Source organism: Oryctolagus cuniculus, chromosome 5 (genome assembly GCF_964237555.1).
Source record: "Oryctolagus cuniculus chromosome 5, mOryCun1.1, whole genome shotgun sequence".
NCBI classification, from domain to species: Eukaryota; Metazoa; Chordata; class Mammalia; order Lagomorpha; family Leporidae; genus Oryctolagus; species Oryctolagus cuniculus.
Window position 1 is genome coordinate 113,465,796 of NC_091436.1, and position 27,387 is coordinate 113,493,182.

A 27,387-nucleotide genomic window follows, 5' to 3' on the forward strand; every position below is an offset into this window, starting at 1 on the left:
TTGTTAAGCCTTTGCAGTACCATTCTGAAAAATTGTTCTCATGGTTTTATAAAATAGTCTTTGAGACTGAAGAAAATGATGAAAGTTTCATTCACTAAACTCCTAACATATGCCACGTGTTTCCACCTGTGACTCCATTTCCTTCTCTTCAAAAGTGTAGTAGATAATATTAGCCTAACCTGTGGTACAAACTGAGCCTTTGCTAGGCAATGTGACTTAGCCAAAGCTTCACAGAAAGTAGAAGGAGAGGCAAAAATCCAGTCCAAGGTCTTTTCCAACTTCAAAATTCATCGTCTTTCCACTTCACTATGTTGCCTCCCAGGACTTGGGGATTTGATGACTCTGCCTGAGGTCGTATTATGAGTCAGAGTTGAGCTGGGAACACAGTCCAGGGCATCTCCAAGTCCTTTAAATCCATTAAAGTGCAATGTGTCCTCCATGATAAAGACATCATATCAACCTCTTCGAAGAGGACAGACATCACAGCAGCTTGTTAACTTTTAAAAAGTAATAAAGCAGATATGGCATTTGGCTTGGCTTTTGAAAAAAATGTGAAAGAAAAATAATTCAATAAATGTGAACTTTGCAGATGACTGGCCATTTTGATCAATAGCCAATCTTCGTGACAACTTTCTTTTGAGGAATTTAATGAACATTCCTTTCTCTGGGCACTCAGAATTCTAAACAATTTAAAAATAGTCTGGAAAAATGGACTTCTTTGAATGTGATGAGTCATTCAAGAATGATCAGATCTGATTTCCCATGAAGCACATTCTGTAGAGGGTATTCCCACTGAGTCTATTGACTTACTAGCTATATAACCGGGCAAGTTACTTAACCCTCCATGCTTTCGTTTCCTTGTCTGAAAATGGCAATGATTTAGAACCCACATTACCAGGTAATGTGGGGTTTATTTGAATTAATGTATGTGAAATGCTTAGTGTGGAACATATGATAAATACTATAAATCAGTGTTGTTACTGTTTTTCCCAATTACAATAGCTTGTGTTAAATCATGTTGGATTTTCCAGAGGGAGCATAATGTTTTAAAAGATCTGCAGGATTTCTTGATGGAGGCATATTAAAGTAATTTAGCTATGTTCATTGCTATCAGTCAGGATTCAGATTCAGTTTCAGGACTTCTTCCAAAGTCTTTGAAAGAAATAGTTTCAGGGCTAAGCAGAAAGATAGCAATGTAGGGCTGACCAAAATTTGTATAGATTGAGTTTTTTCTGTCTTTTGACTGATCTTGAGAATATCAAACACTTGCTATTACTAGAAGTTTCAATTTGCTACTGGAAACTGCACAAATGTAAGATGGTGAGAGGTTGTGTACAATTGTATGCAGTTTGAATAACTTAGATTTCTTCCACTGCTGCATCAACAAAAATCTGCCCAACAATGTGTACAATGCTGTAATTCTTAGATGAATTAGATCTGGTTCCTGACTTGAAGGGGGTTTGTAATCCAGTGACACAGAACTGGTGCCACCCAGAGAGCAGATGGTGAGTTTGAACATTACAGGCTATTTTATATGACATATGGAGAGGCTGATTATGGAACTCTTTGTTTGCTGGTGAAGCGAAATGTCTAAAGATTGGACAAAGGAACTCAAGAGAAAATTCTGAATCTTAGACATCACACAGAAAGCATAATGTTATACCCTGTGAAAAACTGAATGAAAATTGTACAATCATCATCATTCTGGAAGGAACTGACATAGCATTTTACAAAAAAAAAAAAAAAAAAAAAAAGAAATGTTAGTGCATGTAAAAAAAGAAAATCTATAATGTAAGACTTATTCAGAGACAATCATTATTATTGTTAGAGCTAGCAAATAATATTAGAAGGAATATTTGAAAATGTGAGTGTAAATAAGGGAATTATGACTCTCTAAAATTACAGTTATAAATATACCAACATGTGAATGGATGAATATGAAGGTCAAAGTAGGCACCCATGGATAGCCATGTGGAAATGTAGCTTTTGGATTAATGAATGAAGATGTAATTGGAAACATTAATGAGATATGTGTTAGCACTGTTGGCAATAGATACCTATATCCAAATAGTAAGAAAGATTGAATCTGAATAGAATGGTAAGTGTGTTTATAGGTGCCAGATGGTCCAAGTTAATGTTATTGTCATTCTTGAAACATAGATAAAGTTTGCGGCCTGCAAGTTTCTTTGGAGATTTTAACTGCCATGTGTTGAGTAAACAATGCATAGTTTGCCTCTATCTAAAAAGTTGTGCTACTTTACCAAGGGTCCAGTTTCTGGAGGGATGTGTAAGATGTAATGGAGATAAAATTGACTCCTCTGGTCTTCTGACCTTCAGTGGACAGCTCTGTGTTGGAGAATGATATGTCACAGCCATATTCTTGGATTTAACATCAGCAGCTTTCTAAAATAAGCAATCCAAAGATTGTTATACAGTTCATCTGAAGATTAACATTCATCAAGGTTTTAATTTATTCCAGGTATTAACTCAGTTGGCCATTTATCAAGTAGTTTAAAAATGTGATACATTTGTTTAATGTTCCAATCTTAAGTGTTTTCTCTTGAGTACTGTGTTTCCAACATACAGAACATTTCTTTGAGCTCTCTATTTTCAACCCAGAGCTTTCCACTTAATTTAATCTTTTGAATATTTTTATTAATATGGAAGACCTTTTCATGTATTTTTATAGATTTTATAAACATTGAAGGATTTGAATTGCTTATTAAGCATTTGATGTTTTGTTAGTTTTATTTCTTGAACAGTTGCTAAATGAAATTTTAGGTGTAAAAAGCTTGAGACAGAAGGGAATCATAAAGTGGAGAGCTTCTTTTTTGTAAACACAAAGAAATGTTAATTGTTTCATGTTTATTTTTCTTTAGGGGTATCAGGGAATCACAGGATCACCAGGTGTTCCAGGATCTCCAGGAATACAAGTATGTGATCTGTTTGTAAACATTTTAGAAAATTCAACTCTAGGAAACTAAAAAATATAATTAACAGAATTTCATTTTGTGTTTAATTTAGGGACCTCAAGGACTGCCAGGTTACAAAGGAGAACCAGGAAGAGATGGTGGAAAGGTAAACATGCAAAATTGATGGTTTTAATCACTCAAATATAATAACAGGATTATCCTTGATGGCTGCCTTTCAGTAATGTTCGCCTTGGTGAATTCAAGATTCATGGACTCAGAAATTTGTTGGTGACCATTGACCAATAAAGCTCATACAAGGCATTTATAATTTGATGAAAGTGCTCAACAACAGATGACCACTGTTGGATGAAGCAGACATTGGCATGGATTGGATTCCATGTTCTGTCCTGTTGTTAAGCTCTGTGTGGTGCTACTCTGTGTAGCTAGAACTAAAATATGCACATTAGTGTCAGATAACCCAATGCCTGCAGGTCCAGCTCCAAATCGATATTTACCTGGAAGGGGGTCTCTTGTCATACACTGTTCCCATAAGTTTTCAGACAAAAATTTATGTTACAGGCTCTTTTATTACAGCACTGAGATTTCCCATACTTCCCATTTAAGTACATATTCATTAAATGTGTTCCCTAGATAGTCAGAGACTACTAGCTCTGATCATTTGTCCATGTCCAAGGTGCCCTTTGGATTTTCTTGAATCCCTAATTTGATTTTATTAGCTTCATCCCTAGAGTACAGCCTTATTTCCAGAATCTTTGAGGCATTTGGATGTGTCCTGATTTAAAAAAAATTACAATAAACCTACAATAATTTTAAACTTCCAACTTTGCAAAAGTCTTTTTACAAATAATGTTCTCAGCATTCACATCAGAGAAATACTGATGAAGACTTTATCCACTTGGTGATTTGATGGTTGCTCATGTTGATTTCAGAAAATTATATATCTCTGGAACCAAATTTTAAACTTTCAAGCGGTATAATTTTTGGCAAGTTACTGAATGCTTATTGTATATGAAAGTACTTAGTGTGACTCCTAGCACAGGTTTTTTTGTTGTTGTTTTGTTTTTGTTTTAAATAAAGGGTTGCTTTTGTTCTGTTTTCTTCATCAGGTTTAGTGATAGTTGGGATGTGTAGCATGACGGGAGCTAATATGTATCATTGGGATGTCATGAATTATTGCATTCACCAGGGCAAATAGGAGGATCAGTGCCTGAAAACAAAACAGAAGATGGAATAGATGAGGGTAGATTGATAAAATGGGGAGAGTGATGGGTGGTAAAGCAGGATAGTTGATCTAATTCTCAAAGAAGAATGAAATCCTCTTGGCTACTGAGAGGCCCAGGGGCCTCTATGAGTCCTTTAAGCACTGAGCAATCTCAAACACAAACAGTCTGATTTTTGGGGAAAAATACATAACATTGCTTATGTGAATGAATATGTCTATGAATGAATAATGTATTTGTTTTTCCTCTTAATTGAGTTTTAGAGCCTAGATATAAAAAGGAGACTTTTTATTTGTATATCCTAAAAGAATTGGAGTAAACTTTTATGAGAAAAGATGTGCTTTTTTTGAAAAATCACAATATAGCTGGAGTGGGTACTATGGCACTGAAGGTTAAGCCATCACTTGAGAAGTTCCCATCGCAGGTGAGAGCACCTGGTTCAAGTCCTGGCTTCTCCTCTTGTATACAGCTCTTTGCTATGCACCTGGGAGACAGAAGATGATGGCCCATGTGCTTGGGTTCCTGCCTACCCACAGAGTTTCTGGCTCCTAGGTTAGGCCTGGTCCAGCCCTGGCTGTTGTGGACATTTGGGAGTGACCTAGCAAATGTCTCTCCTCTCTGTTACTCTTTCAAATAAATAAATAAATCTCTTTTAAAGAGAGTGAGACAGAGCATGACTATTTATGACTGTTTGCAATTTTTTTACTTATCCTAATTTATCTTTAAAGGTATGGAGATGGGTTTTCAATCTAGCAGTTAAAAACACCCACATCGCATATCAGAGTACCTGGAACTGATGCCCATCTCCAACTTTCTGCTAGATTTCTGCAGATTCACACAGGCAGTGGTGATGGCTCAAGTAATTGGGTCTGTGCCACCCTTACAGGAGACTTGAATTGCTCCTGACTCCCAACTTCAACTCCTGCCAGGCACCATTGTAGGAAATCAGAGAGTGAACCTGCAAATAGGGTGCTTGCTTGTGCTTTCTCTCTTCCTCTCCCTCTTCCTCTCTCTCTCTCTCTCTCTCTCTCTCTCTCTCTCTCTGTGTGTGTGTGTGTCCCTCCACATCTCTCTTCTTCTCAAAAAAAAAATCTTGGTATTTCTGCTTTTTCACTTGTTGAACATTATGGAGAGTGGTACATTAAGCCAGTGACTATAAAGTAAATTGAAAGTATGTTATTGCAAAAATTAAAGGAAAAAAAGTAAAAAGGTGGCATTGAGGGATGGGTGGAGGGAGGGAAGTGTGATTATCTTCTTTGAATTGTATCTATGAAATATATGAAATCTATTATTTTTATATTAATAAAAATTTTTAAAAATAATAAAAAGAATCAAAGAATAACAGTAATTCTGCTAGTATTATCTTTAACTATTCTATTGTTTTGGGTCATTATACTAAATTTTAAATATAGAGGTGTGAATGTTACAAAGCCATGCATTTAATTGGATAAGATAACTAAGTTGCATATTTCAACATAAGCCTCTGTTTTCAGACCAGCAATGATTGCATTTGGAGTTGGTGGTTTCCTGAGGTTCATTGTCAAGGTTAAACTCATTTGACACAGTCACCATGGGCCTAGAATCTCTTGTGGTATCTTCCCAGCTCCTTCCACATATTCCAGTTGGCTTTTGACAGTTCATTACCCAGAATTAAAGTAATTTAGTGAGTTAGGTAAAAGTTTTTCCTTGATTGTTCTACTATAATACATGATCTTCAGAAATGAGAAGGTTACAAAATATACCCCTGAGATGGCTTTGACTTGTGGCTGTGCAAGATGCTTTTTCCAGGCATCACACAGTGGCCTGTGGGAGACTGTTCCACCCAATACTGTTCTCTGTTAGGATATTTTACCAGAATAATTTCCATCTTGTGGCTTTTCTCTAAAGACTCCCACATTAGGAGTTTCCACTTACGATAATTAAAACTATATCCACTTTCTTGCTGATTTTGTTCTCCGTATATCAGATGATAAATGTCTTTAGTTTTTTTTTTCTTAATGAATTTACTGTCAAAAGGAACGTTCAGCAAATTATCTTCAATTGATATCTCATTTTATTACATGCTTTAAAAGTATTCTTTGAAGTCTAAAAAAACCATTGAATACTTTCTCACACCTAAGGAGATCTAATATATTTAAATTGTGTGGAAAAAAAACTTATGTTACTCCTTGTTGAATTTATAAATTTTCAAATTGACATGAAACTTTTCTGTAGAAAATTCAATTCTGAGATGCAGTTAATATTAATAATTGACTTTTTAGCTTATCTAGACTTTGTTCCAATTCATTAATTGTTTTTTTTTCTGGACTTAAGAAATAAGATGTATTGATTATATATAAGATATCATTATTGAATGAACCATCCACTTTATTTGTCTTTGTAAGAACATTTAACATTTAAGTGGTCTCTTCAGAACCTCAGTTTCTCATTGCTCTCACGGTTTAGACTTCCTTCCTTACGTAAGTCTCATATTTCTGGCCTTCCAGTGTCAAAAGACTGAGTTGTTTTTTAGTGATTTCTTTTACAACCAATGTATGTTTTGAGAGAGCAGTAATAGAGAACTAAATTTAAAACAAAAGTTTTTAGGGGATAATATGTTGGAATTTAGTATGTTAGTGCTGATAGTTCTTAAAATACTCCTAAAGTTTTCCAATTAAAAAGAAGTGCCTCCTTGTCCTGCTTTTCCAAAAAAAAAGGAGTATAATCTATACATATAGCTTTCTGGTAGCACCATGCCTCAAACACTGTGTGTGTATGTGTGTGTGTGCTCACGCATGAACATGCATGCATATTTTGTACATGTATGTATAATTTGGGGACTTAAGGCAGGCACTTGTTACATGATCAGTTATGAATTCAGATAGCTAATCTCCTAAACCCTGCATTTTAATTTCTTTAAATCTCATTTTCATCTGGGAAGTGGAAGCTATGGAATTACTTCATGGGCTTATTGTGAAGATTAATTGAGGCCACCATGTTTGGCCTAAAGTAAACACTATAAATTACTGATGATGGTGTTTTGTTTTGGAAAACCCTGTCCTGTTGATTACCAAACATAAAGATTTTGAAAATATGTCCAGTGCTGTGGCTCAATAGGCTAATCCTCTGTCTGTGGTGCCGACACACCGGGTTCTAGTCCCGGTCAGGGTGCCGGATTCTGTCCCGGTTGCTCCTCTTCCAGTCCAGCTCTCTGATGTGGCCTGGGAAGGCAGTGGAGGATGGCCCAGGTCCTTGGGCCCTGCACCCACATGGGGGACCAGGAGAAAGCACCTGGCTCCTGGCTTTGGATTGGCACGGTGCGCCGGCCGCAGCACGCAGGCTGCGGCAGCCATTGCGGGGTGAACCAACGGCAAAGGAAGACCTTTCTCTCTGTCTCTCTCGCTTTCCACTCTGCCTGTCAAAAAAAAAAAAAAAAAAGATTTTGAAAATAGCTTTGTTGTATCTTTCTTTAATTGCTGAAATGCCCCATCTGAAACAATCAAATAGAAATTTCCCAAGTTTCTACCCTCTTAACTATAGAGTTATATTTTATCCTCCTTCCTGTTAGATGGGTGAACTATAATCCGCAAACCTCAGTGTGCTCTTGAGTATTAATTACTCATTCTCTTCTCATCGTTAATTTTTTTTCTAATTAAAATTTACCAATAGCCTAAAGACTACATAGCCTCCTTTGGCAACCTCCCCATTTCTGTTTCACATCATAGTATAAATACTCAAAAAGATACTTTCTTACTTCCCTGTCTCTCTCTAACCCACTTCAGTGGGACATCCATCCCAATCATGCTGCATATTTAGATAACCAGTCTACTTTCAAATCCAACAGTCAGTTCTGTTCAGAAATCTTTTGCTGCCTTGCTGTACACTTCAGCAACTTTGACACTGACTGTTTCTTTTTCCTATCCTCCTTGCAACTATTTCTCCTCTTGGCTTTTGAGATGCTACACATTCCTAGATTTTCCCTGGCCTTTAGTAGTTACCTTTTTTATTATTGAATTCTTGGCATTTCCTCCTTCATCTGTTCTCTAAATGTTAGGGTGTTCCAGAGTTCAGTCCTGTGCACTTCCCTTCTCTCCTTCTTAGAGTTTATGATTATAATGTTATTAAGTATAAACTTATATAAATATGTATATTAATATTATCTACAGAATTATATTTATTTATTATAACTGTTCTTAATACTCTGATACAATTGACAAATATTTAAAAATAAATATACACACATATGCATATAGACAATCTGTTAACATATATATTTTGCTTGTAAGAGATTTTTCACCCAAAGAAACACTAGCTATGGCCTCCCTAAATATTTTCTGATCTTAGGCTCTCTTGCATGTCCCTGCTATATGTATAGTGCTATCCTCTGTCTGCTCATAGTTTTATTACTTCTGTGGCTGCTTTAGCAAAGTTTTGATTATTTCCTAATTTTTCAACCTTTTTTTTATTTTAACAATAAATAATTGATTCAGCATCTTAATTTATTATGAAGAACATTAACTTTACTTCCTATCTCATCTACTGGCTACTATTACTCTTCTTGCCTTTTTTTTTGTCTTCCTATAGTGACATCATTTGGAAATGTTGCTGATTTTTTAAAGAAAGCTTCATGCTTTGTTCTAAACTCCATTTCTAAATTCCACCTTGGGTGTACAGTTTGGAGGGTTCATTGAGGAGCTCAGGCAATGACTCTGGAGTAGCAGATCACAAGTCAACATTTTTTGTAAGCCCAAGTAGGCCAGTGGTGATTGCTAAACCCAAAGGGAATGTCCATCAGTGTGTTAGAGGAAGGAAATATTTTAGTGAGTTTAAATAATCCCAACTATCATTATAGCCTGAGCCTGTGTAAAACTTAGCAAATTTTTTTAGCCTGGGAGAAGGAGCCTTAGGTACAAGAGTTGTTATATTGGCTACTTGAATGTTTTCCTGTGGAGTGTAAATTTTTCTGTTTTATTCCTAAAAAGATTTTGCATTGGTAGAATCTAAATTCATAACTCCTTACACTTAACCCTCATGTTGGCAAAGCAAGTTATTCTGTGCCCATGTTATGCTAATTGTGAAATAAACTATCTCTATTTTCCAATTTGCTAAACTGAGAACTGAAGCACATGAGTCATTTAAGTGACTAACATAACTCAAGGATCAGGGGATTGAGATAAAATGCCTTAATCCCAGTCTGACCATGTTTTCCCTATACTTCTGGATTTGGGTCAGAATAATTTTCCACCATGAGGCTTGTGCCTCTGACTGTATTGTGTACACTGTGAGAAGAATTATATAATGCTTTGTTCAGTAGCATAGGTGTAAAATTCATATGTATATATAGGGCCACATGTCAAAAAAATCTCTTACTGAAAGCGTTTTGCAGTTTACAAGTATGGCAACTTATAATCTAGAGCTCATGATCCCTCTTCTTCCAAGAGAGATGTACAGTGTGAATACTCTCTCATGCACAGTCAGCACAACCTTAACTCATCCACCCAGCTCCCTCCCCAGAATGTCTTCTGCTTTGGTTCTTTATTGTCATCTTAACTTTTTTGTATTACCAACGAGATCACAGGAACACCTTTGTGTATTTTTCTTACTAAATTTTTCTCAGTATATCCATAGAAAGAATACCCAGAAGTGGAATTTGTTACTGGATCAAAAGAGTTAAATTCACCATTATACCTTGACACAAACTGCAGAACACAAACTGTGTTCTTCCAATAAGTATATGAAAATATCTTTCCTCACACATATCAACTTTGGGTTTTACTAGTTTTACAGTTTCTAAATTTTACCAATATATGTTAATAATCCTACTGGTTTGATTTTTATTTCTTTGTTGTTAAGTCACATAAAGAACCTTGACATGTGATTTGGGGCATTGTGTTACTTCTCTATATTTTGCTTTTGTTCATACCCTCACTTTTTTTCCCCCCTTTCTGGGCTCTTTTTTTCAGAAATTGATTTGCTTATATGTATTTCATAGATTACTTTGTAAAAATGTTTTATTGGCTTATAGTAAGTATATTAACTTAGTTTTGGCATTTTATCCATACAGAAAATTAAATTTTATTATATATTTTTTCTTTTATTTCTCCTATGTTTATTTCACATTATAGAATTTTGATTATCATTACTTATAGGATTTTAAAAATTCTCTTATTTTATTTTTAGCCTATATGCTTCTGGTAGGAATGCTCTATATAAGCATTCACGTATATTTCTTCTTTTTTTTTCTAAATGGATAGCCAGTTGCTACAAAAATATTAGTGGAATATCACTTTTTTCCTTCATTTATTTGAAAAATCATTTTTGTCATTAACTTTCCATTTTCAATTGGCCCAACATTTTGGCTTTCCATTCTGTTCCCTTGATCTATCTACATCTTTTCCACCACCAAACTGTTTTAATTATTGTCACTTAATAGTATGAGTTAATATTGGCAGGAGAGTTGCTTCTTGATTATTCCTTATAATCAAAAATTTCCTGGCTCCCCTTTAATGCTTATTCTTCCAGATAAAACTCAGCTATGTTTCCTTCAATTTCTTATAATTTCAATTCATATTTAATTAGGATTACTTTCACTTTATGGATTGATTTTAGAAGCATTGACATCTCTCCAGTACTGAGTTTCCCTATTAAAGATTATGGCTTATTTTTATGTTTACTCTTGAAAATTTGCTGTAATAATATTAAAGCTCTTTTTATAGTGATCTTGAATATTACTTAAGTTTACCTTGCCTAGGAATTTTTAACTCTCTTTTTTCCCTATTAAAAGTAGAATATTTTCTTAAGTATTTTTTATTTTTAAATTTATTTTAACTGATACATTAATATTGTGTGTACTTATGGGATACCATCTGGCATTATGATATATATATATACATTATGTGATGTCCAATCAGGGTAAGCATATCCATGTCCTCAAATATTTATCATTTCTTTATGGTGAAAATATCAAAATTCTTTCTTCTAGGACTGAAAATGAAAACATGTACAGTGTATTATCATGTATATCATTACCCTACTGCATGATGGTGTGTTAGAATGTCTTAGTTCTACTTAACTGTAATTTAGTATTCATCTGTGCCCCCTACTTATCCCAGCTTCTGGTAGTTCCATTATACTCTCAACTTCTATGAGAGCCACCTTTTTAGATTCCATAAATGAATGAGATCATCTGTCACTTATCTTTCTGTACTTGGCTTATCACAGTTAACATAATGTTAACATAATGACCTCTAATTCCATCCATGTTGGTGCAACTGACATGATCTCATCCTTATTTATGGCTGAGTAATAGTCCATCGTGTATATGTATTACATTTTCTTAATCCATTCATTAGATGATGGACATTTAGGTTGTTTCCATTTTTGGACCATTGTCAATAGTGCTGGGATAAACAGGAATATTGATTATTTACATATGAAAAGCTGTTTATTTTTATATATTAATTTTTAAAACAATTAATTGATTTATTAACTCACTTAAAGCATTATGTATAATGGCAAGTTAGATATGTAATCTTAAAAAAGATTATATGTTTTTTCCTTTTATGTTTATCCCTCTTACCACTGTATCTTGTTTAAACTCATTGGCTAGTCCAGAGAAACAGTAAAAATAGTGCTGATAGTGGGTAAGTTTAATTTTTTTTAAGCCTCAAACAAGTATTATTTTGTTTAGTTTTAGTTGGTGTCTCTTTTAGTAGTCTACTTTTTGATGACATATATATATAATACATATATTATGTATATATGTATATGTGTATATGTATGTTTGCAATTGTTGTCAGGATCTTCGAAATTCATGGAAACACATATTACAAAAACTTACATATGTATTTCAAAATTTGCGCCAACATAAACTTATATCGAGATTTTATATTTCATGAACTTTTTGAAGTACCCTATATCTTTAACTTTTGATTGCAGTCAATAGAATAATCACAGTCTTGTTTCCTCTCTACACTTACTGATACAAGATTTAAAAAATAGTACCTTGTCAAATATAGTCAGGGACAATACCAATATTATGTTTTCTCAACTATTTACCATAAAATCTAAGTTCATTGGTGCATTTGGAAGCCTGGTTGAATATCTAAGAATAGTTACATCCCACTTTCCCTTCTTAAGGTGAATTTCTCTTCTTACACCTGGAAGAAGAATAAAAGTTTATTCTCTGAGCAAACATGAGGGCCTCTAGGCTAAAGAAATAGAGTTGTACTACAACAATGGGATTTAGAGAGTGCTGACCAATCCCAAAAACTCGTACTCCTCCTACTTGACATCAAAAACACTATTAGCCAGTCCTGTATGCCTCAGGCCCAGATGATCCTTCTGTGGGAAATCCACTGATGCCCAGAGCTATCCAATGAAATGTTTTTGAAGATCATGTTACACTAAAGATCATAGTCAGTGAACTGTATCCATTGAGAGTTTCTGATCTACTTTTATATCAACTGTTGATCAAGAATCGCCAAATAGCTCAGGAAAGTTAGAGATTAAAAAAAACAAAAATTCTTTGAAGAATTCATACAATAGAGAGGGATACTTAAAAAAATCAGTTATGAATGTCCTCAGAGAAGGAGAACCCATGATAGAGCCTGCTTTAGTTGTGCTCCTTAGTGTTGAGCAAGGAGTTTTCAGGCAACCTGGAAGCAGAACTGCCATTCATGACCCTGTTATAGACCATATTCCAGATACCAGGTTCTTGCAATCACTATACCATCCATCTCAATCCCATTTCCAGGGTCTGCAGGCCTCTCTCTCTCCTGCCTCTGGCCTCCTAAAGGCCTCTAACACAGTTGCATGTCTACTTCTGTAGATAGGTGGCAGGAGGCTGTCTATGTAAAGTATGGATGGAGACTGGAAGTGTGGTGTAGGATATTAATGTGTGTAGTCTCTAGGATATATGTATAGAGTGCCTGGAATAATTATTACAACCATACCAGTGTATAATATTATGAAATGTCAAGGCATTGCAAACAAAAGGAAGATCTATAAGCTTTTTGAAAGGGAAAATACCACCATTCCTGCTACCTTTGTACCCAACTCATGACCTTCCCTCAAAATAGGCAAAGTTACAAATTGTCAGAAAAAAGGAAGACTTTACATATTTAACAGGTGACATTGAAACAAGAATTGGAATGGAACAGAGCCTTCAAATGTCTGAGGGGAAAAAAACCTCAAAATTATATTTTTATAAGTGAGTTATCAATTACATAATTAGATATTATAAAGAAATTTACAGAGGTGTAAGATCTCAAATGTTATCACTATGAATTAGTTCTCAGGAAGCCACTGAATAATGTGCTTCACTAAACAAAAGAATAAGCACAAATGTAGAGAACAAGTGTATTCAGAAATGAAACAGACAACTTTATGAGAGAATAAAGAATGTAAAATTTTCAATGCATTTTTTTAGAATTAATCTTAACAGTTGGAGAGAGTTTGGAGTTGAATATAGCAATAAGTTCATAGGAAAGTAAGCAGCACAACCAAAAGATAAATTTTGACTCTAGAAGAACTAAATGTTTGGACAAGAAAATGAGTAATAAGTACATGTATGGCTTAGCTGTGACTCAATATAGTGAACACCGATTACTGACTTAATCAAAACTGCAATAGAAAGTTAAGGGGATTAGTGCAGGTTAGAAATATTTGCAGGGAAATGGTGTTGGTTGATATGAGAGGTTAACTCTGTATGTTCCCTGTGGAAAACCAGTAGATAATGCTGAAAATTGAGAACTTACAGTGCTGGGAACTTTAGAGTAAAAGGAATTGCCTTTAGTGGGCTCTATAAGCCTTGAATAACTGTCACTTTTGAAACATGTGAATGAATAACCTTTATAAAAATTATATCAGTCACAGATATCCCTCTTTTGCCACTAGAGAAGCCAAGAGAATAATTAATTCTATATGGTTTCTTAAAAGTAGATTTGAATTAGAGGAGAAAAGTGGTGGAAAAAATTTCAACTTAGTATTCCTAGTTTTGGCTAGAGCAATTAGGTGATTGAGGTGACCATAGAATAAGTTTATTTTGAACTACTTTTGAGATGTAAAAGGTAGGTAACTAAACTTTGGACAAGTGAATCTGGAGCTCAAAAGAGAAGTTGAGGCTGAGTTTGGAAGTCATTAGATTCTAGTAAGGGATTTTCAAAGTTGTGGAGAAGTAGAAGAGTACCTGAAATGGATGAAAAGTTGAAAGAGCACTCATTTTAAGATCAAAGATTTGGGGCCAGCACTGTGGCATAGTAGGTTATACCTCAGCTTGAGGTGCCAGTCGCATAAGAGCACTAGTTTGTGTTCTGGCTGCTCCACTTCTGATCCAGTGCCCTGCTAATGCACCTGGGAAAGCAGTGGAAGATGACTCAAAGATGGCCGAAGTGCTTGGGCTTCTGCATATGAGGGGATGGGTGGGTGGGGAGGAGTGGAAGAAGCATCTGGCTCCTGGCTTCTACCCAGCTCCTTCCATTTGGTCCATTTGGGGGGTGAACCTGCAGATGGAAGACCCCCCCCCCATAAGTCTGCTTCTCAAATAAATAAATAAATCTTTAGAAAAAAAGGTCAAAGATTCTTGGGTATGAACAATAAGTCAATTGAATTGACAGAGAATAACTGAACATTCAGTAGGAAGAAGTAATAATTATTTCAGGACCTCTGGTTAAGCCTCCAGGAATGCTAACAGTGGGAGAGTTGCAGGGAGTCACAATGGTTGACTGATTCTTTGATTTGCAAATCCCTATCATTACAACCATTTAGTCAGTGTTTATTGGGTGCTTTGTGTCTTCTCTCCGACTTTCCCTCTGACCTTTCATTTCCTCTTATTTGTTAAGTAACTGGTGAAAGGCACTTTTAGTTAATCACTTTGCAACCTTGGATGGCATTGGTATCTGGTCTGACTTGAATCTCCTAGGGTACATGCTGTCAATAGTGGTAAATAGAAGCAATAATGTTACTCATAAAACCAATATATAAAACCTAGATGCTAGGTCCTGTGCTGAGCCTATTGGCTAATATAGCCCTCATGACAATACTAGAATGTTAAAATTATTATTCCCATCTCACAGATAAGGAAACTGAAGCTTCAGTTGTCTCAAGGTCTGTCACAACTAGTGGTGGTGGTCAGGTCACACTGCCCCTAAATTGGCGCTTTGAAATCTGAGAAGACAGCAGAAGCAGGAAGGTCTCTCTGACTTTCTCCAGCCATTCTCCCCTGAAGCAGACCACATAAGCTGGGAAGGTCATTATCTGGCCTTTTACCCTCCTTTTCTCCTGAACACACTCATGTAACAAGTGTCCTACCTTATAATCAGAGAGAAGAAATTACACACAGCGAGTCCAAGAAGAATCTGAAAAAACAGGTTTTGCTATGATTTGTCCAGTGTATTACCGTTGGGTCATCTTGCTAATGCAACTAGGTAGTGTAAGAGGGGCAGAAGAAAATGAGAACTTTCAAAGAAAATAAATTTATGTGCAATGGAATGAAGAAACAAGTCTTGAAAGGAGGACCTATCCGTTTGTCTGTCTCTTCTAGCCCAGAGTGCCCTTGCTTGTCCTTTATCAATTGGACTTCACTGAATTGAGGGAGCAAACAACTGGACCAACCAGGTCATAATCACTGGACTGAAGGAGTCATTTGTTTCTCCAATCAATAAGAACCCTGAAGGCCAGGATTGTCCAGAGGACTTTGATTCAGGAAATTCCACACTGAAAAATCCCCCATCCAGATTTTCCCAAAGAGGGAGGAGGGGAGAAGAAGTGGGGGACCCATACTCATGGGTAAAAACCCCAGTCTGAATGCTGTCCTTTACTGAGATGCTTGCCTGGCCTGTAAGGTGTAGCTATTTCTGCCTCTTCACGTTTTCCCATGCTAAAGTAAAAAAAAAACCCATCTGATTCTGATCCAAATCATGCCATGATAGTCATTGGTCCTCTCTTAACTCTCTCTTCACAGTTAAGATTTTTAAGAAAAGCTATGGCACCCAGCATTTTCCACAGAACTAATACTAAATCTGTATCCACTGAACATCAAGTGGCTAGGCTGCTGCTTTGTATTTTCTCTTATGGCTTTTCATCTTCATAGGCATAATCTGAACAGATCCCTGCTGTGAACAATTTGTAAAATCATGAATTTAAAAAAAATTCCAGAGTCCTAGTGTATGTTGATATTTTCAGTTCAGTCTGTCCTGACTGAACTAAAGGTACCTCAAAGGGATAGCTTTGTCTCCACAGAAGATTGGCACTGGAGTCATTTCAATTGATCCATGTGTCTTGCCCCTGTAGAAGCCAGAGTTGTTTTCAGAATAGGTGTTGGCTCACTAAATGCGAAGGCAGGATTGCCGATGAGATCCTCTAGATAAAAATGCTTTCCTCTTATGATCATAAATGAAACCCTGTTCAATGGGGATTCATCTTTCATAGAGATTTTCGTGAAGATATGAATTTAACTGTTTGCAGATTTCTTTCTAGAAGATTTTGACAAGGATGATGTTGAAGAATATGTGATGATATTATTTGGGCTGAAAAATTTTTCTTTTTAATTAATTTCAGGACCTTTTTTTTTTTTCAGGGTGACCGTGGAATTCCTGGTTTCCCTGGGCTTCATGGAATGCCAGGATCAAAGGTTGAAATTGGTTTCTTTTAAATTCAGTTGTGTTGTATATATATTTTTTACATTTCAAAATGTCAATGTAACATAAGAGAAGACAGTAAATGAGAATCAGAATTACAAAATGAAGAGAATTCTTTAGTTAGACTGGCCAAGAAGTAAAGTAAGAAGGTACATATTTCCAAATCAGTAACTGGAGACAGATCATCATTACTTTTCCTATAAAAATTCCTATAAAACTAGTACAAGCAGACTGTTAACTTTGTACCAACAAATCAGACAACTTGATTGAAATGGACAGTTAGAAAAACAGAAATACAAAAATGACTCAAGGTGAAATTTAAAAAATCTGAAAGATACGAGAAGATTTGCATTAGTAATTAACAGATCTTCTCATAAATATGTATGTATTTCAAAAAGTTTGAAGAAAATAGAATTAAAAGATCAGTTTATTTTGCCACAAAATAATTGAAACCTGTACCTATTTTTTCATAATGTAATTTTCCATGAACTATTGTGTAAGTCCATGCCCAGATGTCTTCACTGGAGAATTCAATAACATATTCAGAGATGAAATAATAGTATTCCTTTAAAAACACATGCAGAAAATCCAGAAGCTGAAAAAAAGGAAAATGGAAGAAAAGTAACTCAAATGATTCTATGGGGCCAGTATTTGTCTACTATACGGGAGCCAATGACAGCACAAGAAAACTATATACAAATATTCCTCATGAACATAGATATATCCTATATTTTGATTCAAAGTGAAAGTACTTTTTTAGGACAAATGTGTTATACATAACTGTTCATATATAAATAATGGTATGTTAATGATTTAAGTTAATTTTAATATCATAATTTACATCGATCTTGGAAAATTTACCTTTAAAGTTTCCAGTTATAAATGTGCAATCTTATGCTATTTAAAAATTGATGAGTAAGTTTTACTGCCTAACTTTAAGCCTTATGATAGTACTAATTATCCTTGTTTTCATTCTTTATTTACAAAGTCTAGAAAATAGGACCTTTTCAATGAACTTTATTTCAATTTTACTTATGCATTGGCATATTAAACTTTAAACAAACATTATCTGTTTTTTTTCTTCATAATAGTTCATAAAGAGTTCTCTAATGTTAATATTTGTTATATTTTAGGGTGAAATGGGTCCCAAAGGAGATAAAGGATCACCGGGATTTTATGGCAAAAAGGGAAGTATGGATCACACCAGCAAATATTCACATTGAACTTGTAATGCGGTAAACATAGAAAACTTGAATTGCAGTCTTTGCCCAGTGTTAGAACAATTAATTTTTTCATCCTTCTCAGGGGACTTATTCAGAGCCATTAAAAAAACTGAAAAATAACTGGTGACTGCAATGCATGGTATTCTACAAGACTGTATGATATTATTGATCATTTTGAACTTTTAAAATATTTATAGTGACAGATTTTTTAGGAAGAAGTAACTGTTTAAAAACCTGTCCACTGAGAATCCATTATTATGGACCTTCCTATTTTCTCAGACTGAGATTATGTTCTCTGTGTATTTTACATACTCCTGACTTTCATTTTTTCCAAGATGTTGTTTCTGTGTTAAGATGCATATAATAATACTTCAGCATTTATCAATCTATTATATTGTACCTGCTGCACTAGCAAGATAATAATTGGCTGAGTTGCAGGGCCAATAGGAGTTGTTCCCTGAACTCTTACTACATGTGAAGGTGATTCACAAAAGTTGATAAAACAGTGGAAGTGAAAGATAACTTCATTTTGGTGCAAAAGCTTTTTGAGATGTGTGTGCATATTTTTAAATCATGTGTATTTTCCATGAGCATTTTGAAGGACCTTACAATGAGGTTATTGTATTGGCTTTCCTGTATAAATTTGAGTAGGATTGTGAAAACATCATCACAAGATTTGTTTAAATGTTTGTTTTTGCTACAGGGTGCAAAAGGTGAAAGGGGGAATTTGGGCTTTCCTGGCCTTCCTGGACCTGCTGTAAGTTTGATAGAAAAATCTTCTTGAATACATTATTTTAAATAAAAAGTATCTTTTTAAAGAAGAAAAATTAGTGCAAAATGTATTAAAAACACATTTCTTTTCAGGGAGAACCAGGAAGACACGGAAAAGATGGATTAATGGGTAGCCCTGGTTTCAAGGTATTGATTAAAATAAAACAAAAATATTTTTGTACCTAGTGAGTGAGCATTATAAGAACATATCAATATTCTAATGTTTGAATTACATATGACATTAGAATAAAGTTGCAACACTAAATTTTTTATTCTAAACTTAAAGTGATAATAAATTTCCTTTTTTTTTGTGAACTCTTATGTGTTAGAAATATAATCACAGCATATTAAAAGATTGAGTTTTTTTGTATAATCCATCTCAGCTAAAGAAGCCACTTGATAAAGCGTTGAAATGAATAATGTCATATTTCCTAATGATCAGGACTTTAGACCCCAAACTTCCTCAAAAATCTAGTCCAAATTGTCCTTGTCTATAGTTGTATTTGTTTTCTTTAAAAATATTGTCCATTCATTTTCTTTGAGTGTATGAAAGTACTACAAATACTCACGATTCATCAAAGATTATTGGGAGTGCTTTCCAAGATAATATTAAATTGAATTTAAATTGTTATAGCCCATTGTAAAGAACTTGGTCAGCTTCCTGTTAGTTTCACTGAACTTAGATTTTATATCCTACTTATTACATAAGCAAATTTTATTGATATTTAAATTAGGCATTAGACATAAAGTGGAAAATAAAACCATGATGATCCCTCTTATGGATTTTATAATCTAATCCATCCACTGTGAAAGAACACAGATCTTTGTATACCTATAAAATAGGCATTTTAATTTAATTTTTCTATGTCTTCAGTTAGCATAAGTCCATTAATTATACAAAATGGTTTTTTTTTAATGTAGTGTAGAGGCTAGAGAATGGGAGTGAATTGCATTTTCAGATTGTAATGACTTTAATGAATTGTATGTTGTTTGGCAAATTCTTTGACTCCCAGTTTCCTCCATTTTAAGAATGGAGAAAATGTTATCTACCTTAAGTGATATGGTGGGGATTAAGATAAAAAGAAAATCAGCACAGTGCCTGACAGAATAAAAGTTCATGAATGAGTTAGTGTCTTTGTGCTTTTCTTAATTTGACCATAGCTTTCAGATCCCCTTTGAATCTGACTGGGGAGCATGGGTACATGCACACAACCTACAAATATAAATCAGGTCACTCAGCAGTTTCATTGATACATAGTTGATACAGCACAAAATTCACTCATTTAATGTGCATAATTTAATGCTTTCTAATATATTTACTGAGTTATACAGTCATCACTATGGTTTAACTTTGGAACATTTTCATCATATCAAAAGAAACTGTATACCATCAGCAATCACTAGGTTAGAGACCTAGTCTCTTGATAATGCACATCCTGGGAGGCAGCAGGTGATGGACCAAGTTCTTGTCCCTGACACCTATGTGGGAGCTTGGATCAAATTCCAAGCTCCTGGCTCAATAGGCTAATCCTCTGCCTTGTGGCGCCAGCACACCGGGTTCTAGTCCTGGTTGGGGTGCCGGATTCTGTCCCGGTTGCCCCTCTTCCAGGCCAGCTCTCTGCTGTGGCCAGGGAGTACAGTGGAGTATCAGCGCAGTGTGCTGGCCCCAGTGCGCTGGCCGCGGTGGCCATTGGAGGGTGAACCAACAGCAAAAGGAAGACCTTTCTCTCTCTCTCTCTCTCACTGTCCACTCTGCCTGTCAAAAAAAAAAAAAAAAAAAAAGGCTTTGCCCTGGTCCAGCCCAGGCTGTTGTGGTGGGCAATTGTTGAACCAGTGTATGAAGGATCTTTCTCTGTCTTTCAAATAAATAACAAAAAAAAGAAAAAAAATTTAAGAAATAAGTCTTGAAATCAGATAACATAAATACTTCAAATTTGTTTTTTAAATTATAATGGATGTCACAGAACCATATAAATTCTATGTAAGTTTCAATCTAAGCTTGAAAATTTTATGAGAAAAGACCTTCTCAGATTTGTTAAATAAGCTTTTTAGTCTGTAATAATATTATATTTACAGAAAATATGCAAATATACTACAGAGAGTTCCCTTACGCCTTTTACCCCTTTGATATTACTTATGCCTTTTAACCCTTTGATATTGCTGTTTGTTAAAAAACTTAGAAAGAAATACTGGAACATTACTGTAAACTGAATTCCATACTTTATTACTTTATTGCATTTCATTAGTTTTTCCATTGATGTCCCTTTTCTGTTCAAGGATTCAATTCAGGACCCTGTGTTTTTTTGTTTGTTTGTTTGTTTGTTTGTTTGGTATTCCTCTCTGGTCTCCTCCAGTCTATGATAATTTATCAATCATTTTTATATGACTTTAAAATCTTTGGAGAGTATTGATCAGGTATTTTTTGGAATAGCACTGCATGAATTCGTGTATTTTGTTTTATGATTTAACTGGGATTATAGTTGGTTTTGGAGAAGAATAACACAGGTGGTGTCATCTCATTTTATCAGAACATACATGCTATCCACATGACTATTCATTTGTGATATTAACCTCTAATGGTATTTAGTTTAAAGACATGCCAAGGCCAAAAACAACCAGGAAGAAGAGAGAAGCCCCTTGGGCCTCAGAAAGCTTCTTCCAGGAGTATGGTTGGGAATAAACACGCCTCTCCTTTGTATATTGTTTCTAGGAAAAATTTTAAAAATGAATCTTCCACACCTAAGGGACATGTTTTGATAAAGAGTAAAAAATTCAGAAAAACTTTACAAAGATGACATTGCTAAGATGCTCTATCTTGCTCTGTAATCTCGTTTCAAAAACACGGTATTTTTGTAAAGTGTGGTCCCAACAGGAGGACAACTCATGAACTTCACGTCAAAAGACAATTCTTTATACAGCAGTGCTAAAAACGGGACTTCTTTTCACATTCTTATAAATATGAAGCTCACCTGTTGCTTATAGTTTTTTTTAATTTTGTATTTTCCAAGTGTGCATATTTTACACTTTTTGGGGATATGCTTAGTAATGCTATGTGTGATTTTTCTGGAGGTTGATAACTTTGCTTGCAGTAGATTTTCTTTAAAAGAATTGGCACTTACATGCATACTTCAAAAGTATTTTCCTGTAAAAAAAAGTTATATAGGTTTTGTTTGCTATCTTAATTTTGGTTGTATTCTTTGATGTTAACACATTTTGTATAATTGTATTGCATAGCTGTATTGAATCATGTAGTATCAAGTATTAGATGTGATTTAATAGTGTTAATCAATTTAAACCCATTTTAGTCACTTTTTTTTCCAAAAAATACTGCCAGATGCTGATGTTCAGTGTAATTCTTTGCCTGTTCAGTTACAGAAAGTGGTGCTCAGTTGTAGAGTGCATTGTCCCTTTTAACACCTGATGTGTGCATCCATGTAACAGAAAGGGCAACAATAAAATAGCAGTCCTAAAGAAGGAACATGGCAGAAAAGGTCTGTAAGCACAGTCTTATTTTTTTTTGTTGTCCAGGATACTTAAAACTCTTGAGCCTCCCAGAAACTGGAAGCTAAATAAAGCAACTCAAGTTTCCTTAAAAAAAAAATAATATTTGTCAGGTTACTCCACTATGAATTTATTAATTTTTTCTCTCCATATTCTATTCTTTGGAACATAATCGCCAAGTCTAACCCCTACCGAGGTACAAGTTGAGATTAATTTCCAACTTTTAGAATATAAATATAAATATATTTAGGGAGAATTGCCATCTTAACAATATTGAATCTTCCAGTATATTGTATGTGGTGTATTGTTTCACTTCAGTACTCCAAAGAGTACATGGAAAATGGAACTAAAAGATAGTATGCATTTTTTTCTTTCTTTTTTAAAGATTTCTTTTTAAGAGATTTATTTATTTATTTGAGAGGTAGAGTTACAGAGAGAGGGAGACACAGAGAGTAAGATCTTCCATTCACTGGTTCACTTCTCAAATGGCTGCAGTGGCTGGATCGAGGCTGTTCCAAAGCCAGGAGCCAGGAGCATCTTCTGAGTCTCCCCATGGGTGTAGGGGACCAAGCACTCTAGCCATCTTCTGCTGGTTTCCCAGGCCATAACAGAGAGCTGGATTAGAAGTGTAGCAGGAGGCTTAACCTACTACACCACAGCGCCAGCCCCAATAGTGTGCCTTTTCCATTAATCTCTTGAAGACCCATAGATTTTCTTTACTTTCTCTCAGCAAATGTGTAAATGTATCAATGTATAGATCTTTTCAATGTATAGACTTAAATGTTTCAATGTACATTTTTGCTAAACTCACAACTAAGTATTTTATTCTATTTTCTTATGAATAGATTTTCAAAGCTTATTTTTGGTTTGTTGCTGGTATATGGAAACATTAGTTTTGATGTATTGATTACATATGCTGTATTCTAGCTAGCCTTATTCATTTTTTTTTAATCTTTCTTTGTGAATTCTGTAGGTTTTTCTGCATGGTTGATCATATTGTCTGCAAATAAGGATACTTTCTTCTTTTATACTAAATTAGGAAAATTTTATTTTTTAGTAGCTTTAATATTCTGACCAGATTGTCCTATGTAATATTAAATGAAAGTGATAAGAGCATACATTCTTGTCCCTTTTTTTTTTAAAGGTTTATGTATTTATTTTCAAGGCACAGTTAGAAAGAGGGAGACAAAGAGAGATATCTTCCATCCGTTGGTTCACTCTCCAAAGGGCCATAATGCCTAGGGCTGGGCCAAGTGGAAGACAGGAGTCAGGAGCTTCATCTGAGTCTCCTGTGTGGGCATTCAGGTCCCAAACACGTGGGCCATCTTCTGTGGCTTTCCCAGCCACATTAGCATGGAGCTGGATCAGAGCCTGCTTAAGCTGCTGTGCCATAACACAGGCCCCCAATCTTGTCTGTTTCTAACCCTTAGGTAGAAATATTTCATTTCTTTACCATTGAGTATTAGTTGTTGGTTTTATATAGGAATCCTTCATCAGGTTTAGGATATACATTTTTATTCCTGGTCTCTTGAGAGGTTTCTTTAAAATAATATAGGAAGTTTAAGTCAGCTTAAAATGCAGTTTTGAATTTGTATCAATAATTGAGCCCCAATATTGAGCTCATACAACTTATCCAATAACTTATTTCTGTACATAAAACTTAGAAAAGAACCATTATAAAACTATAAACATTTTGTTAATTTTGTTGTATTTCACCATGAAATTGCAGTTTAAAAATTATCCATGATTGAACACATGTTGCTTGATCTCTCAATGATTACATAAAATATTGGCCTGCAAAGTAAAGATATGTAATTTTTTAAAAAAGATTTATTTATTTATTTATTTCAAAGTCACATTTATAGAGAGAGGGGGAGAAACTAAGAGAGAGAGAGAGAGTGAGGGATTACATCTGTGGCTTGCTCCCCAGATAGCAACAACAGCCTGAGCTGGGCCAACAGCCTGAGCTGGGCCAAGAGCCAGGAGCCAGGAGCCAGGAGCCAGGAGCCAGGAGCCAGGAGCCAGGAGCCAGGAGCTTCATCTGGGGCTTCTACAAGAGTGTAGGGGATCAAGCATTTGGGCCATCTTCCACTGCTTTTCTCTGGTTATTACCAGGGAGCTAGATTGGAAGCAGAACACCTTGGGCATGAACTGGTGCCCATATGGGATGCCAGTGCTGCAGGTGACGACTAACACCTGCCCTAAAGATTTATAATTTCTAAACTCAGAAACATAATATAGTTTATTTTTAAAGGTTTATTTATTTATTTGAAAGTCAGAGTTACACAGAGAGAGAAGGGGAGGCAGAGAGAGAGGGAGAGAGGGGTCTTCCATCCTCTGGTTTACTCACCAATTGGCTGTAATGGCCGGAGCTGTGCTGATCTGAAGCCAAGAGCCAGGAGCTTCTTCTAGGTCTCCCACATGGGTGCAGGGACCCAGGAACTTGGGCCATCTTCTGCTTTCCCAGGACATAGCAGCGAGCTGGATCACAAATGCAACAGCTGGGACTCAAACAGGTGCCCATATGGAATGTGGGCACTGCAGGCGGTGGCTTTACCTGCTATACCATAGTGCTGGCCCCAAGATAATGTAGTTTAGAAAGGCTATTCATCAGCAAAATGCATGCACAATGCAGGTAAAGAGTAGAACAATTTTTTTAAAAATCAGATTTTTCCAGTAGTTTCTATTTGAAGCCCATCCTTTGGTATTTTTTTGTTGCCCACGCCAAAACCAGAAAAAATTCAGCTCTCATCTGTTTTGTATACTGGAATTCCATGTAAATTATATTTGAGAATAAAGGATTCTACTATCTTAAAACATAAAAAAGTTTTGAAAACTATGAGGTAGTCTAAGAATTTCTTAGAGTCTGCCCAGATAGAATCATTCCCAAGAAATTAATTATAGTTAACCTGTTGGTGGAGATCAGAGCTCAGTACAGCGCGGTTCAGTATACACAACACAAACAACACAATTCAAGTCAATGTTCCTTTTCAATTTTAAATGCACAGATGCAGATTTCATGAATCTGCAGAACCATACAAATTTGTGTGGCTTACTAAACTCTTGTTTTAGCATATTTCCTTTTATGTTAGCAGCTTCCTCAATTCATCAGGTTATTCATTGGTTAGGGTTTTGTGTTTTCCACTGTGGAGGTGGAGGAGCAAGAACCATGATAGATTCATTTGAGGAACCTGTGGTGCAAAGAAAGAGATGTTCAATAAGCAGTTTAGATCCAGGTGTAGAATTCCACCTCATTTAGGGAAGAGAAAGGAATGGGATACTGAACAGAATTGGAAGGGATGACCATGGCTGGAATAAGATACCTGTTTCTCTGTAATAGAAAAGAGGAATAGGTCGGTGCAAGTCCATGCGAAGGTGTTAATTTGGAGGCACAAAGTTTGACTTCTACTTTTTCTAAGAAAGTAGTAGTGGTCACCTATTGAAAGAGGGATAAAAAGGGTTTTGTTGACTGGGTAACTTCTTATATAGCAGAAACTTCTTATGTACGTGAAAATGTGGAAGAGATGATGGAAATATAAAAGCTGTACTGAAGACCTTGTGAAGCTTATTATAATAGCTCATTATAATATTGTGTACTCCTCATACTTAGAACTCATGCATGAGTCTGAGGCAGCTTTCTGTTTGGATTACTCAACAGTGGAATTTGTAGTGAGCACAGTGCATGAACAGTGAGATAAAGGCATGAGAATTTTAGAATGTACAAATAATGAAACATGGTGCTTATGCTGCATATGAAACTATGTGAAGAAAGGAGAAGACAGTTTATAACAAAGGACATAATTTATTAGATACTTACTACATTCTTGGCCCTTTTCCCAGCACTGTCTATGCATTTTTCTCATTAACTTCATAAATCATTTTGAGTTAGATGTAAAAAAATTTCCTTTCACAGATGAGAAAACCAAGGATTAAAGAGATTAAACAACTTGTCCAACATATCATGTAGATGTAATTCAATAAATAATAAAAGTTCCTTTCACCAGATTGTCAAAAAATCATGTTATATCCCAATGATCTCACTAAACATATAAAATGATGATGATACTGATGATGCTACTGTTATTTATCCTTACTTTAAAAACTAACCTTTTTGCCTAAATTGTGACAGACTACACCATTTCAAATATAAAAATAACACTTTCTGGAAATAATACAGCCTAAAAGAAATCATCCATAAAAATTTTGGAAACCCCAACTTTTGATGGCAGTGAATCTTGCCTTCTGTGACTGTGGCTAGAGCTGTGCAGAGGGCACTTTCACAAAGCCTCTTGTTTCATTTTCCTAACAGGAATCTATAAAGTTTCAGGCGTTAATGGTAATTTACCTGTAGGTTCAGGTTCAAAGAAATTAAAAGATTTAGCCAAGTATACATAGTTAATATCAGGGCAGAACAAGAATTCCAGGCCTATTTTGTGTGATCCCTTTCTAGGCATAAAGCCTTCCAAAAATCTTAACTATTTGGTCAGTTAAGAGACATTTCTCCAGCCTTACATCTTCAGTATACCCTCTGGCATGTGAGAGAATTATTTATAAACTAAGAATAAACTATGTAGTGAGATCAAAGTCAGAATAAAGTATGTTTTTTTTTTTACTAACAAAGAAAGTATTGTCCTCAAAATTGTGCTTTCATAGCCAGTAATATATACCGTCCACCTGATTTTTGAAGACTGTTATGATCACAATCTAAATCCTTTTGTTTTTTGTGGTTAGGTACAAGGACCACAACATGAAAGGATATTCACATGCAATACAAATTTCACATGTCTGCTTTTGGTTAAATTTCCTTTTAAAAACTAACAGATTTGTTATGGAGTAAATCATCTTTGACATCTGTTGAAACTGGGTTGTGGGATATTGTTGAACATGAAATTTTCTCTATTCCTTTGTATAAAGAAAGAAATTAATAGAATAGCAAAATGGTAAATTAGAAGTAGAGTTGTTATATGCTTTTCCCATAAGCCAAAGTGAGCTGTACCAGTTCCTCCAGATCATGAAAACGATCAAATGATCAGATTAAGTTATGTTTACTACCGAATTTCAAAGGCTAGTTGTGTTTTGCATTTGGCTTTCTTAGGGAATATAACCAAGCAGAAATTATCCT

The 27,387-nt window shown here is 35.2% G+C and overlaps 1 protein-coding gene across 2 annotated transcripts in view; it reads left to right on the forward strand.

Moving 5' to 3' along the window:
- Positions 1 to 27,387, forward strand: part of COL21A1 (collagen type XXI alpha 1 chain) — a 179,693-nt gene that overhangs the window by 102,604 nt on the left and 49,702 nt on the right. For both annotated transcript variants that reach the window (XM_070073928.1, XM_051854625.2), the window contains 6 exons: positions 2,880 to 2,933; positions 3,025 to 3,078; positions 16,710 to 16,763; positions 17,904 to 17,955; positions 18,695 to 18,750; positions 18,858 to 18,911. In XM_070073928.1, the coding sequence (XP_069930029.1) occupies positions 2,880 to 2,933; positions 3,025 to 3,078; positions 16,710 to 16,763; positions 17,904 to 17,955; positions 18,695 to 18,750; positions 18,858 to 18,911 (324 nt within the window). The remainder of the gene's footprint in view (positions 1 to 2,879; positions 2,934 to 3,024; positions 3,079 to 16,709; positions 16,764 to 17,903; positions 17,956 to 18,694; positions 18,751 to 18,857; positions 18,912 to 27,387) is intronic.